General features: G+C 40.3%; 1 protein-coding gene across 1 annotated transcript in view; it reads right to left on the bottom strand.

The window, feature by feature from the left end:
* The window catches only part of LOC134507442 (calcitonin gene-related peptide type 1 receptor-like), a 79830-nt gene that overhangs the window by 8844 nt on the left and 52529 nt on the right, over window positions 1-18457 (bottom strand). Inside the window, exons 5-10 of the mRNA XM_063318089.1 lie at window positions 17542-17654; window positions 14175-14266; window positions 12157-12283; window positions 9433-9586; window positions 2923-2983; window positions 2744-2810 (exon numbers count right to left, since the gene is read on the bottom strand). Of these exons, the coding sequence (XP_063174159.1) occupies window positions 2744-2810; window positions 2923-2983; window positions 9433-9586; window positions 12157-12283; window positions 14175-14266; window positions 17542-17654 (614 nt within the window). The remainder of the gene's footprint in view (window positions 1-2743; window positions 2811-2922; window positions 2984-9432; window positions 9587-12156; window positions 12284-14174; window positions 14267-17541; window positions 17655-18457) is intronic.

Below are 18457 nucleotides of genomic sequence, written 5' to 3'. Positions count from 1 at the left end.
TATGGGTTGAAGGAGGTGGCTTCTGTGGAATGGTACTCGATGATTATGTCTGAAATCCTCGGAATTCTTTTCCCTTAGGAGACAGTAGCCTTATTCTGGTGTTTGCATGAATGCATGAAATGCTTAACCTCATTTGGGAACATGACTGTGCACAGAGTCCTGGCCTCTCTTCTCTCCAGCCTCCACACATTCAGTTGGAGGAGGACAGTTCTATCTGTGTTGACATTAATGTGGCTACAGCTCTCTGGGTAAGAATAAAATAGGGAGGCTGGTTCAAGTCAATACAAATACAGTCTCCCATCTTCCATATTCAGTGGAGGCTGAAGAGAATCTGGGGCGGGACTAAGTGCACGGTCCTGGTCTCTCTGCATTTTGTATTTCCTACTGATTCATACTTTCTCCTGGGATCAGGAGGTAGGGCCTCAAAAGACTCTGAGCAGCAGCCAACATCCTCATAAGTGATCATCATTCATTTCTGTGAATATTGTTCACCAAACTGTGTACCTGTGCATTAATCATACAAACCCCAATTCCTCTGATATTTGCCAGGTTCCCTACCAATCATCAGTTAAGTAATAGATGATTGTAACCCAGTGCTTTCTTTAGAAATACAGCTGCCTGCCAGGAAACAAAGCAAAACAAAACAAAACAAAAAAGAGGGAAACTGGGATAGTAGAAAACATCCAGGGGAGGAAACGTCAGGGTACAACTTGGCCAATTTGTTTCCTGGTGAATGAGGACTTTGTGACTAGCCACTAGTGGCATCTTTGGAATAAGTACGCCTCTCCTGTGCTAGCTATTTGGTAAGACCCCCCATTACATGAAAATCCCAAAGACATACACAAAACAGAAACATCGGTCTACTCCTCGTATAACTTTTGACATCTATTCTTAGCCTGCGATCCAGAAGGGAATCCAATTAAATATACTGGAACTTATAGTGCATGTGTTATCACTCATCTGAAAGCAGATCTGTCAGTGCTTGATGACCTCCTCTAATCATGTTAATTGACCTTTTCTACACCTTTTCCAATTCTGTAATATCATTGTTCAGTGGGTGACCAGAATTAGATGAAGTATTCGGGAATATAGCTGAATCAACTTATATATGCCACTTACTGCTATTCATTTATGATGATTTCTTGGATGCTTTTATACTACAGGAAGCCAAAACGGCACCCAACATTCAGTATTAAAACCAGTCATTATGCAACATGCTGTTTCAGTTTCAGCCTCTTTCCTAATGAACACAAGCAACAGCTGAGGCCCAGTGTCTGATTAGGAAAGTGCTTCTTTCCCAAACATGTGAAGGGTAGCAGTCTCAAAAGGCCCTGGAGGGACTGTCATGACTTCAGGCAAACTTTTTCAGAAGACAAGCTGTTGCTAGAAAGGAGAACGGGAACTCCTGTGCAAGCTGATGAGAAAACTGTTGATGGGACTTTGGCACACTTCTTGCGAATGCCACTCCTCCACAAGTTCCAGCCAGGACCTTTGCTGTTGTATCTGCAGTGTCTGGTCTTTGAGCATATACCTTAATACTGTGCCAAGATTGCTTTGTCCATTACTCCAAAGTTGTCTTTTTCACCGGAGGCCTTTTCTTTTTGTACTTGATTTTCTGGGTGTTTGTCTATTGCTTTGGGAAGTATTTAGAAGGTTGGGGTGTTATAATGGCTAAGGACGGTGGTGGTGATTTCCATTCCAGACCTCTCCATCATTCTGCAGTCCCCCTAGCTGCCTTGGCTTCCTATTCTGAAAAGACCTCATGGAAGCAGTTCCCTCAGGATCCCCTCCTTGGGGATGGGTTTGTAAAAGTGGAAAGCTAGGAAGGTTGCAGAGTGCTGGAGAGATGCTTTTACAGTGGAAGTTGTAAGGCATGTACAGTGAAAAACAGGCCATCCTAAAGACAAGCACGTTGCTCCCACCAGCTTTGTTTTTGCAAGCAATGTATTTTCCAGCAGGGCTGGAAAAAAAACACTGCAGGCCTGCCTCTATCTATCTATCTATCTATCTATCTATCTATCTATCTATCTATCTATCTATCTACCTACCTACCTACCTACCTACCTACCTACCTACCTATTGTCTATCCCGCCTTTATTATTTTTATAAATAACTCAAGGCGGCGAACATGCCTAATACTCCTTCCTCCTCCTATTTTCCCCACAACAACAACCCTGTGGGGTGAGTTGGGCTGAGAGAGAGGGACTGGCCCAAGGTCACCCAGCTGGCTTTCCTGCCTAAGGTGGGACTAGAACTCACAGCCTCCTGGATTCTTGCCTGGAGCCTTAACCACTAGGCCAAGCTGTCAGTTGAGCATGAATATAAATGGTAACCATGTAACTCTTAAGCATCACAGTACTGCTGTTTGATAACCAAATCAGCCTGCCAGGAGGCGAAGAGACTGGTGACAGTAACACCGCTCTGCAGGTATATTATTAGACCTGCTGGAACACCTTACCCTGCTCCATGCAGACGTCAACCTGTCCCAGTGGCCCAATAGTCCAACACACAACTGTTTAGACTTCAGCCAATGAAGCAGACTATCGTAGCACTGACACCAAACACTGACACATACCACTTCACTCGACAAGAAATTCCTACCCTCAGGTATAGGTGACCATATCTGATGTAGTTGTTGTTTAGTTTGCTTCCATTTAAATAAAAGATAACACTCCTTACAGGCTGAGAAAACATAAAAGCGAGGAAGTTCTTTAAAAAAGAGATTGTCTTCACAAGTTCATACCAAAAGAGCAGTGCAAATAGGGCCATGGACGATGTACAGCAGATGAGTCTCTGAACTGATCCAGCAGCTACAGAATATTTAAAACAAACAAAAACAAAACAGAGTTAGAGAAGAAGAATAATTCTGTCCTTATAAGAGATATTTTCAAAAATCTCTTTCAAAGACAGGAGATGACTTACTTGTCATTGAAATATATGCTTCTGGCTACAGCGTGTATGCAGGAAGGTATCAATGGGAACCCTGTAAACAGCAAATGATGGGTTTCTTACTGAGACATCTCAACTGTGGGAGTGCAGAAGCAAGAGGTGTTGTGGCCTTTGCCAGGACACTCACAAGGACCACTAGGAAACACCACCCTTCCCTCCCAGCAGGTGGAAGACCAGATACTTTGAGAGAGGGGCTTCAACTGACCGGCAGTAGAGGGCAGCATGATGGAGGAGCCTCTCTCTAGCTGCAAGGGAAGAACCCCCAGACCCAAATGGAGAGAAAGGCCTTTTCAGTGTCAAACTAATCTTCTTCCTCTATCTCCCACTGCCTTGACCCCCAGTTCTCCTTTCCTTATGGGCCCTTGCCTAATTAATCTTTTAACTGCTTTTGACTGCAAAACTCATATAAAATTATAAGGAAATAGATAATCCAGTGTTGCATCTCTATTCATTCAGCCACCCATTTCAAATATCACTAACCATTATGCATCTTCAGAAAAATACTACTGACGATGCTGGCTTTACTTTAGATGCTCTTCCATCTAAACAGCCCCATGTTTAGATGGAAGAGCATGCATCTTCCTTCGTTCTGGACACCTAGCTATTGACACACCCATGGAGAGCAACAGGCTGTAACGAAGCTGAGAGAATGGCATGCTGCTACATAAACTAGTCCAGGGCTGGGCCACCCTTAGCCCATAAGCTGCATCAGACTCCTGGCCAGATTTCAGCAGCAATCAAAGAGTCACTTTTCAGCAGGAAAATAAAAAGTGTTTAGGCTTTAGTTCACACTTATTAAAAAGAATCAAGAAGAAAGGGAGGGAGGGAGGTTCTCTTAAACTTTGAGGATAGCAAGGTCCCTGGATGATATTAGCATATCACTGCTCTGTCCCCCCAAATTGTCCCCTCTTGTTGCAGCCCCAGGGATCACAGCAAAGCACCATAGATCACATGCATTGTATTCATTCTGGGATTCAGATGCATTCAAGGCAAACCCTTGCAGGACACCATATATTTTGGAAGCAGAAGATTTCAAATTCAGTCCTTAATATCTCTGACTGAGACCCCAGATAGCCAACGCTCATACATGGCTGCAGATGCTTACATCCCTATCCCATCCTTACAATACAAGCACTAGAGCCAATCCGTAGGTGGATGACATTCCTGTCGCTGGGGCAAAGATGAAAACTGCCATTCTTAGAGATGCTTCCTCTGAACTATATTGGCAGCTATGGGTACCAAACCAGGGTCATTACTGTGAAACTAAGGCCCATTTCAACAGATACCAAAAGTGATCTAGAAAAAGAACCATCTGACAAGGCACACTGTAGTTTATCAAAACATATGTTACAATACATCTGCTAATCTTCAAGGGGTTATATGGCTTTTTGTGGGTTTTGTTTTTCACCTGCCCTTTTGAATTTTGGGCATTTCCTTATCAGTGATTTCTACAATAGCATCTTCTGGCATTATCCAGCTACTGCTGTACTGGTATAATAGAAATGAAGGGAAGGAAAGACTACTTTCCTACACTTTCAAAATAAGAGCAGCGTTGTATAAATTTTTAAACAGTGAATTAACCACAGAGCTTTCAGAAGCATATTGTCTAATCTTGCTTTTTCATTGATACAAGGCCATCCTGAAGGCTCAAAGCTGGTATATATGATTAAACCAAACTTCACTTATTTCATCAATTTATATAGCTGCCCATCTCAATGACTTTGGACAGCAGACAATGATAAAAATAAAACAAATACATGTACAAAAAGTAAAATATATAGCAGCAAAGAAAACCACCAATCATCCACATAGCCAGGAGATGGGTCTCTTCACACATTTGGGGCCCCAGCCATGAGCACAGGTCTTTAGGTTAGGGTCTTATGAAAGACCAGCAAGGTCAGGGCCAACATAATCTCCAGAGGGACAATGTGCCAGAGGGTAGGTGCTATGGCAGAAAAGGCACATCTTCTAGGCCCATGAGCCTGCGTTCTGGGTCCTATTAGCCAATAGGACCCACAGCATGCCCATCCTGCTGGACCAGATGGGACAAGTAGAAACAACTGGGTTAGGGTTAACCCTTAAGTAACCTGGCCTCAAGCCACAAAGTGCTTTAAAGGCAACAACCAACACTTTGAATTGCACCTGGCAGCACACTGGCAACCAATGCAGCTCACAAAGTAGTGGTGTTAAATGTGCCAATAACTGGTGCCATTAACTATTCATGCGACTGCATTATGCACCAACTGAAGCTTCTGAATGTTCTTCAAGGGCAGCCCCATGTAGAACACATTGCAGTGGCCCAGATGGGAATGAGTGACCATGAGGCCACTCATGAGGGCATGAGTGACCATGAGCAGGGCCCCCCAGTCCAGGAACAGGCACAACTGACATACAACCTGGAGGCATGCAAAGGCCCTCCTAGCCATGGCTGTCACCTGCTCTTCAAGCAGGAACTGCAAGTCCTGGAGGACCCCCAGATTGTGCACTGAGTCTGAAGTAGTGCCACTCCATCCAGAACCAAAGATGGACGATCCTCAGCACCAGGAAGTCCAAATACCCAAAGCTTCTCAGTCTTTCTTGGGTTGAACCAAAGACGGTTCTGCCCCATCCAGGCCCCCACAGCCTCCAGGCACTGGAACAGGATGTCCATGGCATCACTGAGATGGTTGGTAGAGATATAAAGCTGAGTATCATCAGCATACTGGTGATACATCAGCCTCAAACTGTTGGATGACCTCATCAAGAGGCTTCATATAGATGTTAAACAGGAAGGGAGAGAGAACCAAGCCCTGCAGCACCCTACATAGTAGAGGCTGCGGGCTGGACCTTTCCCCCCACCATTAACACTGACTGGAACCAGCCCCGGAGGGAGGAGGAGAACCAGCAAAATACAAAGCCACCCACTCCCAACTGCTGGAACTGATCCAGAAGGACACCATGATCAATGGCACTGAAGGCCACTGAAACATCAAGAACAAGGATGAATGCACTACCCCAATCTTGCTCCCACCAGAGGTCATCCAAAAGTGCAATCAATGCCATCTCAGTACCACCCTGAGGTCTGAATCTTGATTGAAAGGGGTCCAGGTAATCCATTTTTTCCAGATTCCCCTGAAGCTGCAATGTAAACTACCTTCTCTACAACCTTCTGTAGAAAGGGAAGATTGGAGAATGGGTGAAAATTATCCAGACTAGTTGGGTCAGGTGATGGCCACTTGAGAAGGGGGCCCCCACTACCTCCTTAAGAGCTGGTGGGACTACCATCTCCCTCAAGGAGGAATTAACCACCCCCCAACCCCTATCACATGTCCCCTCCTGGGCGTCCTTAGCCAACTGTGTCATGGGCATGCACAGATCTTTCCGAGAACACAAAATCACCTTTTTTGCTACTGTTCAGGCATAGTTATCTAGAGCTTTTCATACATAGACAAGTTCCAATTTCTTTGGAATATAATTTAATTCCACATTAGCACTGTAATAATTTAACTTCCTTCCATGAGCCTGACTAGAAATCACTAGTGTGGAAAAGGCCTTTGTCAAGAAAGCTAAAAAGCCATTGCTGTTTAGGAAATGAAAGGCTGTTGTTTGTTAAGGCTCCAATGTTTCTGCAACTTATTCTAACATTTAACAAACCTTAGTTGACTAAATAAGCTTGTTTTAATTACTTTGCAATTAAGATGTGATTTTAGCCAGATGTTAAAGCCCATTGCACCTTTAATCTATTCACAAGCACACGAACTCTCCAAGTTTTCAGAGGGAGGCCACTAAATGCATGCAATCAGGCAAACATTTTAAGTGTTTTGTTGGAACCCAGCCTATGAAAGTTAAGCACAAGCATGTTTCCCCTTACCACCATGCTTGCTTCCATTTCAGCCTCATCAAAAGAGAAAGCAAGAAGGCACAAATGACTTGAGACCAAGTTTTGCTACTCAACTATGATGTGGCGAGGGAATTTTGAATGTTGCATCAGTAAAGTATCTCAACCCTTAATGCAATACTGGCAATGGAAAAATTCTAATAGAAGAAGTATTAGACATACATACATGCTTCAGTTTGGATGTCAGCCAGTTAACTCTTACTCAAGTCAGCAGAAATTACAGTAAGACTGATTCAAAACCATTCTGGTGTTTTCTAATGCTGAAGTGCCTGCTCTTCTTAGTTTTATCATCATTCATATTTTAATTATGCATATTTTAATTATGCGTATTTTAATTATGCTCCATATCTGTTAATTGCCCTTTTGGATGAAAAGGTGGGTATGAATCAACTCAAATCAACCAATTAATAATTAAAAGGTCCACAAGAACATTTTGGAGTACACAGCTTTAAACTCAAACTTCTGATATTTTCCAACCCTGATTGGCTTCATCAATCTAATCTCGTGATGAGAGTAGATTCCAGGATGTGGATACAGGAGCTTATTACTGAGTGTTCAAGTCCCTTGGATAACATTGTGATAGAACAGAATCATGAGGCTAGGAGTGCAAGGTGGTGGAAACAACTGGTATGGTTTCTTGGAGGCAGCCACAGATGTTCTCAAAATGCTGTCGAATCCTGATTTGAATTAGAGCAGCAACTGACAAATGCAATGTCCAGAATTCCCCAGCCCAAACAGCTACTGCAGAAAATTCTGGGAGTTGATGTCCACACATCTGGAAGATACCTAATTTGGGGGAAGGCTAATTTTCTAAAAATACAATGTCCCTCCCTGAAGGCTGATCCTACATATTTGTCTTCTGTACGTTAACATGGGGTGAAAATAATCAAGAAATTTTAAGAACTGCTTTGGGATTATATAAATCTCCCTGTTGATACTTTTAAAGTACCAGAAATAAATGTAAGATTAACATACTGTACATACATACATACTCATGGTGGATTTGTTTAGAATTTATTGTACTACAGTTTACTGCTAATTAGTAAAATGAGTTGATAGTACCCATAGGGGATTAGAGTCAACTTTAGCAATAAATATGATTTAATACAGAACTTTTATAATACTGGCATCTTCAAGCTATAAATCCAACTTAGTTTAAGCCTTGATTCATCTAAAGTCTTTGGACATGGGTTTCTGTAAATTAAAGCTCTCAGACCCACATTTAATAGTGTTAATAGTTCTTAAAATAAGCATGCATTATGAAAGAATAAAAATAGATCTCAGAAGCTACATAGCATGCAACACCCCTGTTTTAAACAGAAATTTCAAATCTTAATAACTCCCTTTTAAAAGAATAAAGGCTGATTGTCATAATAACTCTGCACATAATAGGCCCACATTTATTAGGATATCTTTGTCAGTAACAAAGATGGTTATTAGGAGGCTCCAACATCAGGAAGAAAACCAGAGTCCACTCCCAACCCCAACAATTATTCTACAGTCTTTCTCTCCCTGACAGGAGACCAGGGGAGGACAGGGCTGTGAAGTACTGAAGCTGGAGGAGTCCAGATTCTGTTCACTCATGATACCACAAGTGCAGAGATCACCTCTGGCAGGACCCAAAATAATTCCACTCCCATTACTTGCCTATCATTTTGGGTAAACCTAGAAATTATTCCTAATTGCCCATCATGTTTGCTGATCAATCCCTATGTCTGCTTTTTTCAAATGGTATTTTTAGCTGGAAAAAGGCTCTATGTGACTGTGTGAGAGACAGGAGTGAGAGATGGTATAGGTTAGAATACATAGCACATGCAGAGCCTAGGATGCAAAACTGGACTTGAAATAGCATCTTTAGTAGGCCAACATGATAGACAACAGAAACATTAGCAACAAATAAACAATAGCAACACAATCTTGGGCTTTGGGGCAGGAGGTGCACTTATATCAGAGATTGCATGATGCAAGACTTCCAGGGCCAGAAAGGGATCCTCCCCTCTGGAATTTAATGAGAGAGTGAAGCAAATTAAGGCCTATTGGTCTGTTAAAAGGAAAAAAAAAACCAAGGTTTTTCAAGACATGTGGCTTCTTTTTACTCTGCAAACAAAGCAGGTCAAAAGGAACTCCTGGAAAAATAAATGCTGGGCTTATCCCCCACTGTAGGAATGGTGAAAAAATTTTTTTTTACAAGCAAATGATCTTGCCTGTATAAACACCTCTAAGATGGGAAACAATGAATAATCACGCCCTCATGCCCTTTCCTAACAGAAGACTACTTTTTCTAAATCAAAGAAGTCATTTCCTGACGCTACTAAACACATGTCCCATTTAGCTAAGATAAGATTGGTGAGTCAGTGATACATACTTAAAGGCCATGATTGATATATACTTCCAGTGTGGGAAGTGATATTTAATGTAAGAATTATATTTGTCTCTCTTATTTTATTGGTTGTGTGAATAAAGCAACAGAGGCTACAAATTGTGACTGGGCTTCCTTTCAACAATACTAAAAATCCCCTTGAATTAAAACTACACTGTGAGTGTGCCCACAAAATGATATTAATATACTTAGGAAGCGGGGGGTGGGGAGAAGAAAAATAGCCTACCCCATCCAAGGAGGTAATACCAAAGTAAGTGCTGCTTTTCTGCAAATACAGCCACCACAATGAGAGTGTGCAAGTAAATGCCTTCACAGAGCATCCAGAAGTAATTGCAAACCATTAAGTAAAAGTGGAAGAATTGTGCCACTTTGCATCCGACCTATGGGGGAAAAGACCAATATAATTATACATATTCTTGTAATATACACAGATATAAAAGCAACTTAATTTGAACTGATCTAGCAACAATGGAAACACAAAGAGAAAACAAAAATAATTATCTCTGCTTCAAAATGCTATGTTGCGATCACACACCTTTTTTGAAAGAACGTGAAAGTTCTTAGAATCTGAAAAAATTCCATTTCTTGTCCGTCCATAGGAATAAGAATGTGGGCCTTGATTTCCAGGATCCTGGGCATTTAGAACTTGATTTGCATCAGCAGGTGGCAATACCTGGCTGATCTTATTTGGGTTTGGGAGCAGGGTCAGTTCTCATTGTATTTGGATGGGAGACTTACCAGGGAATATCAAGATATCAAAACATCCTCTGGCAAAAGGCAGTGACTAATCATGGTATCATTGCCAACCCTCCCTGCATGGTCATGTCCCCAGGAGTCAAGCTTAATCTGAAGGAGATTTTTTTCTTCCTGACCCCCACTGTTTTTCTGCCATTGCTTTGTGCCACTTTTATTACTAAACTTTGCTATATCATTAATCTCATCTTGGAAACAAAGGAAGCTTCTACCATGAAAGACCACTGGTTCATCTAGTACAGTATTATCTACCAGGGACAGGCTGAACCACAATTCCCCACAGCCCGAGTCATGGCCAAATCCTGGGAACGGTAGTAAGGCAACACCTGGTAAGCCACAAATCTCTTTCTATATTGGGGCAGCTGTCTGCACTTTCCAGTCATTTTAAGGCCTCCCTGGAGATGTCAGGCTTTAAACCTGGGATAGTCTATGCTCTGCTACAGTTCTCCCAGGCTTGATCAGTTAACTTAATTCACTGCAGATGTATACATATTTTTCTGAATTTGTATGTCTATCTTGCCTATTCTCCACAGAACCCTAGGCATATGCAAGAATGAATGACAAATATTAAAACGTATTGGCCATGTTGATGACTGCAAACCAGTAGGGAACATCAGAAAATATACTCTACATTCTGATTAGAGAACACTGAATGCTGCATCCCAAACAAATAATAAACTGAGGCTATGGCTACAAGTACCCCATTGCTACCAGAAAAAGCACACTGCCTAAGATGATAAAAAAAAAGTTTGTTTCCTCTACCAGGAAAAATATTTTATAGAACATACTTAAAGTTTAAGAATTCAATAAAAACTGAGTATTACGGTTTCATTTCTCAGAACCTTACTTTCTTCTTTACCTTAAGTCTAAAGTCATAAAAAGAGGTAGGCAATCACGTAAACTGAATCAAAAGACATCTCAATAGAAATATGTACTAAATGCAACAATTGTGTTCAAACAGTCACTCTGATGAAGTAGCTAATTAAAAGTTTTTTAAAAACCATCAAAAACTTAACACAACCAGAACAGGGGAAAAAAAAAAACAACCCTGTAATTTTCTCTTACAAATAAATGTCTCTGCATAAATAAACTAGTTACAAGTGCCTGAAAAAAATGAAGAATTGGAATATTTTTTGAAAGCAAAGAGCCACAACAAGTAATTGCTTTAATTTATTGCCAATGTTAAGGTGGATGATGATGGAAATAAAATTAGATCAATGCCATCCATGAGAAAGTGATGTCTGCAAAAAGGTTTATTATTTAGCTAGTCCTTACCAAGAACAAAAATATATTATTGAAATAAGTTTATTACAGAATTTGAAAAGCCTCTAATTTTCCATGAGTCAAGGAATATAATTCTTCTGCAGTCCCCATTCTAGACCCTTACAGGTTTATTATTATTGCTGCTGCAGCATTAATTTAAACTCCTGTGCAAGAATAAACAGTGGACCTATCACTGTCAATCACTGTTAGAAACAGAAAGCCACCTGAAAAAATGTCAGAAACAGCTCTGTCATTACAAATAGAAATGGTCCATTTCTAAGACTGGTTCCTTAAAGCCACTATGATAAAATGTTCATTTCCTTATGTCTACAAATGCTACCTGGCACCTACTTCTGTCCAGAAATTAATGAGGCATGAATATTCGTGGATATGGCTACCAATAATTTCTACCACTTTAATCATGAGATTGAGAACTAGTTTGGTGGTTAAAGGCACCAGGCTAGAAAACAGAAGACCGTGAGTTCTAGTCCTGCCTTAGAAGGACTAAGCCAACTGGGTGACTTTGGGCCAGACTCGCTCTTTCTCACCCCTAGGAAGGAAGCAAGGGCAAGCCACTTCTGAAAAATGTTGCTGAGAAAAATAGCATGGACTTGTCCACTCAAAGGCACCCAAAAGAGAGAGAAAGAGAGAGAAAGAGAGAGAAAGAGAGAGAGAATGCTACTGTATATGTGACTGACCAGTTTTCAAGAGATACTGTACTCATAAATATATAACACAGAATAATCAGGGTTATATGAGGCTTCCTATAAACACTGCTCCTCTTTCATATTACTGTATTTCACTGATTATTATGCCTTGCTTAATTAGCTTAAGCTATGCATATTTACAAAGAACGAAGTTCCCCTGAGCTCAGTAGATCATATTGCCAGGTATTTTAGGAAGCAGTAAAAATACTAATGTGATAGCCACTTACTGGGTTAGATGCAACCAGTGCTTGGTTGTTGGCAGCTCCTGACAGAATAATAATTGTTACAACAGAGTTGCAAACAAAAGAAAAAAAGAGATTCTTATGCAATGTGATCCTCTGGCAACTGAGGCTCCTGAAAGAAAACGAGCAAGAAAAAATTAGGGTAGAGAGGCAGAGATGTTGTTCTTATTTCTTTCTTTTGCCCAGAACAATTTCTTGTTAGCAATTTAATCACTACATTCATAGCTGATTTGTAGTTTAAGAACATTTGACCCTCTAAAAGAGACAGAAGAGCCCACAGTAACCCAATTGACCCTTTGAACTGAAGGCATTAACTTGCCGTCAAGAGTTCTCAAGTCTTGTGGGATAAAATATTCTACATTTAGTGAGTGAACGACTGGCCATAACACCTCACTTCTCTGGCAGAGGTTATCTGCCGGAAACGGTAGCAAAGGAAATAACGGCAAAACATGGGCTGTCACATCATAACACCAAAGCCAACTTTTTTGTAACAGCTCCTCTCCCAAAGTGAATGGGTACAGGTAGAAGTAGCATCATTCAGATAAACTCACTAGGGATAGCAGAAAAGCTGCAGCTGCTTCTCCAGGTTCCACGGACGTGGATTGTGGTTGCCCTGTGCTGCTTGAGACTCACTCTGCTGCTGGCACTGGTTAGATACAAGCTCCGGGACTATTCCTGAGCAAAGCATAGCTGAGCAATCTTTGCCTCTGCAAAGGTAACTGCCCTGGGCCTCAGTCTTTGCACCTCTGGTCTAGACCAAATGGGGCAATTAATACAGAATTGCTTGCAGCATCTGCAACCAAACAAAGTGATCTTTACTCTGGAATAGCCATTTATTACCATGCTGTATAGTATGGTAATAAATATGGTATATTTATTACCATACCATACAGCATGGTAATAAATATACTGTACTAGTAACTACAAATGTAATGAAAAGTGAAATATCTGTCATTTACAGATCGAAGTGCCCTTCAGTAATAGGTGAGCTGAAAAAAATGCCACAGCAGCCAAATTCAGTAAAGAGATGAAATAAATGTTTTGGTACCATACAGACCCTTGGCTCCTCCCTTTTTGTGGTGCTTAATTATCCCAGGAAGCCATTAATGAGGGAGAGTTTCCTGTTTTGTCCATATTAGAAAAGTAGAGTGATCAGTTTCAGAACAAGAGAAAGTATTAAACCATATCCTGGTTTAGTAACCTGGCTTATTTTGAAGCTGATTGCCATAACTTTCTGGTTTGGATAGAACAGGAACAGAGGTTTCCTGGTCTAATTATTTGACCCACAAGAAGGAATGAAGTGGTGGTGTGTATGTTAAATGACAAATACTGTACATGTTTGAATATGGTCAATGTATATTGAAGAAACAATGGCAACTATATAAACAGCATTCATTTTAAAAAGTTTTAGGCAGGAGATATACTCTAGATATAAGCAAGCGTTCTTAAAAACAGTGTGTCAGTTGGAGTGTTTTTCAAGATTTGGCATTGTAGCAAAACAGAGGTCAGAATGACTTGTGACACAGCATTTATTTCTTGTTGGTTAATTATTCCTTCTCATGATTTCTGAAATCTTGAAGATCACTTATCACAGCAGTTTAAATCAGCTGCCATTGACATCCAATCATGCATGTGGGCCAAACACAAATTCATATTTGGACTTACAGCTTGCCAGAAAAATTATGACATATAGATAAATTATACTGTACTTGCAGGTCTGTTCTCTATATACACATCATAGTTAACAGTGGCTTCATAGGTCTCTGCTATATCCAGACTGCCATAGAATCAGGCATAGCCTTTGGAGTCATATGATCCCAACAGTTTTCTATGAGGTAACTTCAATAATTTAATACAAGAATGATATGAATGCATAGTGCCTCAACAACTCTTGCTATAAACCAACACTCAGAATGGCAGAAGTAACATGTTATTAATTGCATACAGGTATTGGCTATAAGCTACAGGAGTGAGAACAATTTATAAATGAAAATTATACTTACTTAAAATAGGAGAATATGGCAAGGGAAATCAGAAGTGAAACAATTGAAAGGCTATGGCCAATGATAGAGATATAGTACAGATTCAGAGCTGTCTGTAATAAAATGTAGAAAGAAGAATGAGCATTCAAGCACAGCTTACTAAGCATTAGCCCAAACATTCTTTCAAAATAATTGCTTGAAAACAGAGTATCAAATACTCTGAGCAACATTTCTGAGTCAAACCTGAGCAACATTTCAGTGCACTAGGTGACCATCTATGCTAACTTGGTTTTGCTGAATTACAAATCCCAGCACACCTTGTTAATGACCACACAGGCTGGGGCTGCTGACAGGACTCAGCAATTTCTGGAAGGGCGCTGTTATTTTATATTCTTTTGAGGCTAGTCTGATTGCCTTCCAAAATCCAGCTCCCTACCTTTTCATTAAGGATGATCAGGTTGGCAGGACAAGGGGTGGGCCTCTCATTTTTAAGTCCCGCTTCTAAGAATTTATGTGGAGTTTTAAACAGGAACTTTTGTTTCCTCTGATTATCTGATCTCTGGGGCTTTTTAAAAACTATTTTTAAAATCTATTTCCTTTTGCCACTCTTTTTAAAAATATACTGTATGATTCTGTTTATTGTTTTAAATATTTTATTGTAGGAGCATGCGCAAAGTGAGAACCTGAGAACAAAATCTGAGCTTGGAACAATCCTCACTCAAAACGTTCTATCAAATTGGCTGTGATCTGTCAGAACAGATCCGAGTACCCCAAGCATTTTGTTCCAGCCTCAAAATGAAACACATGTTTATTTCAAGCTTGTAACTTCTATTTTATTGCATAATGTTTTGGGATGTTTTGCCCTGATAGGTAGCAAGAATAACCAAAAAGGATGTTATTCAGCTGAAAGATAAAATGATAAACTCAATCATATCTTAATCTCCTTTAAAATATTAAAGAGAACTGATTTTTAACCATTATCCAGCCTTGCTTATTTGTAGAGTAGTCTCTCTGAAGACAGTGGACACTATCTATGTTTGAAAAATTTCAAGCATTATTTCATTTAAGCACAACAGTGACACCAACAAGATCTCCCGGGCTGTAGCTTAACAAGATTTTACTTATTTTTCCAGGCAATTTAGGCACTATACTGATTCATTCTGTATCATCCCTATTAAATACTCCCTACAAGTGAGCACACATCCAAAATGTTTTTATGAAAGCCACATGTACTGCGCTACAGCTGTAAAACAGCATAGAGAAGGTATCTCTATACACTACAACTGACATGGCAAATGGTTAATTTTCCACCAGTGTTTTCAGGAGGAGGGGAAATAAACAAATGCTGATGCAGATGCAAACGAGTCGATCTGATACTCATGGGAAATAACAGACAATATTTCTGAAATAAAGAGGCACACATCGAGCTTGACTTCCCTTATCTCTCTCAAATATTTCTATTTCGTTGTGGCACTCACTGGCTGACCCATCAGGTGAGGAGTTTAATCCTCCACCGCCAACGGTCAGTTAACGGTTCTGTGGCCAGGAGCTGTAAGGGAGCTTACAGGATGGGCAGGGTTAAATTTGGGCAGAGAGTTTTTGGGGGGAGAGGGGAGGTTCCAACTCAAAATAAATGTGTTAGCACACCATTATTATTGTTACTGTTGTTATTATAAGGTGCTCAAGGCAGTGCACATAGCACTCCCTCTACATATTTTACCCTCACAACAACTCTGTGGGGTAAGCTATGCTGAGAGTGACTGGCTCAAAGCATCGCAAGAAGCCTCTGTGGTTGATCTCGATGAGCACAAGGATTTTCCTATGTCTAGTCCATCCCCTTCACCACTACACCACACAGGCTCTCTAGGTTGTTATTGGTTTTAGAAAGAAAATCCACACCACCACCATTTGGCATTTTGTCTCTGAATTTCTGCAGCGCAAACACTGGAGGCCTCAAACGCCATGGAGCTGGCAGCCAAATCTGGTCATTGCAGCCCTAAATAATCCACCCAGGGAGAGAGGAGATAGATATCTTGGCCTTGCTCTTTCCCCAATCTCTCTTCAGAGGATTTCAGGTTCAACATCACTTCTGAGAGCTAGTAGAATTGGCTGTCCAGATTCGCATACGCTGAAAAAGCAGAGCAGAGCTTGAGGATCAGAGTTCAAACCATCGGAGTTCAAACTGGTGATCCTCTACACTCATCTGCAGTCTGCCTTCTGGTATTGCTGCTGAGTAGAACTTGAAAACACTCTAGGGTTAATTGGTTGGAATCAAAATATGTCCATGGGATGGTATCAAAGTGCCTGGGGTCACACAGGAGGTGTATTGCTTCTCCTAAATGGAAACAGCGTTGTGTCCACTACTGCTGTTGCTCCATTTCTTGCTTTTATGGAACAGGTTCTCATATTGCTTGCAGATTATTAGCCCTTCACAAACAAAGCTGTTTTTCCCCTCTCTGGAATGAAGTCTCTAGGGTCGGTCAAGGTCTGTATTAATAGATCTTATAAATTTGTAAAACCAACTGTGCTGTAATTCAATAGTAACTTCCTGGGATTTAAGCTGTTATGAACCTGAGCATGCTTCTCAAGCTTCACAAACAAATTTTGACTAAGGGCAGCTTAATGAGCAGGCTGCCAGCGGGGATGGAGGAATGCTTATTGGCAGGATTCTTCATTTGATCACTGTCCACTCCGTTCATTTTTTTTTTTTGCCTTCTATTCCTTCTTATATCAATTTTCACAAATTGCAGAAAACCTGCAACATGAGCTCTGTTCTCATGATGCATCCAGGGTGAAGGGAAATTCAGACAAGAGAGATGGAAACACATTCAGCTGAATGGCTAGTAAGCTATACAAATGAACAAGTATTCACCTCTCCCTGTGATTGGATATCCTACTTTCCTATCATTTCCTACAATTCATGTGTGCTCAGTCCTGATCCAAATGTAAGATCTCAATATACAATTTTTTTTATCATGGAGAAGATAATTCCTCATGTTCGTTCTTTGATAAAAACTGCTTAAAAAAGACCTATCTGTAGTTGTCTTTCCTTCCAGTTATTTATGATCTTCCTGCTTGTTTGTGAAACCAATTCTACAGCACATGATATTCCTCCTGACTGGAAGTGGTGAAAAATGCAATAGTGATAAATAATTAAATCTCATAAATAAACAAGGCACTTAAAATGCTAACAAGACATCCTACACATGTCTATTGAGAAATAGGCCCCACTGAATCCAATGGGTAACTTATTGTAGGATGGCAAGCTAAATGGATTAACCTCACTGAAATATAATGCCATGGCAAGGAGGAGGAAATTAACATAGTGAACATTTCACAACTGTTAGGCTTTTATAAAAATCCTTTATTCTTCTGACAGTGCGATTACCTGCAATTTGTAAGTTACTCCTGTATTGCAGAGACTATAGTTTGTCCAAGTTCTGTTGCTCTCAGGGTGTACAAACCAGTGCCCATTTTCTTCGCAGATCTTAAAAACTTTTTCTTTTGGAGAAAAATTAAGGTGAAAAAAGTAATTGCTGTGCTTGAAAATAGTTAACATTTCAACAACAACAGAAGGCATCGAAATGCATATATAAGTACACATGCTCACATCACGTTATTCCCTTTTGGGGTAAGCAACATTATACAGAGCACAGAAAATGAGTAATAAATAGTAAGGCAATTACTTCTGAAGGGTGAAATAAGAAAAGATTGCTCAAACTAATTTAAGCCAATATCATTCACTATACCCCTCCATACCTTTCTATGCTTGCAAACCATCCTTGCTTCCATCATGCTGAGACATGCTTCAGACATTATCATTTGTTCTTTAGAGTTTAATCAACCCTAACCAACCACACCGTTCTCACTCTTCCCCTTCTTCTCAATCAATTCACTCTTCTTCATATAGTGTTTTGTAATTGCATCCATATTAAGGTTCTCTGTATATGACCAAAACAGTTCAATGTACCTTTTACATACTGGTCACTCACTTTTGTATTCAATCCATGTTTATTTAGCATCCATTCATTTTTATCCAATTTTTTTCTTGCTTTACCATACATGTTTCTTAAGAACCCCATTCCCACTGCACTCAATTTACTATTATATTTCTGTTGACATACTGAGTTCTTATTTCCATATAGCATAGTGAGCAAAACCAGCCCTTTATATACTGCCATTTTACTTCTTTCAAGAAATATCCATTTCTTGCAAAACAACAGCAACAACTTTCATGTGCAATACTCACTACTTTCCTATCAACATTTGCAGGTCTTAAAATGTCTCCATTCATTTTCTCACAT

Source organism: Candoia aspera, chromosome 1 (assembly GCF_035149785.1).
Source record: "Candoia aspera isolate rCanAsp1 chromosome 1, rCanAsp1.hap2, whole genome shotgun sequence".
Lineage (NCBI taxonomy): Eukaryota > Metazoa > Chordata > Lepidosauria > Squamata > Boidae > Candoia > Candoia aspera.
The sequence above is the reverse complement of the archived record's forward strand: the minus strand, read 5'-3'. Positions and strand labels throughout refer to the sequence as shown.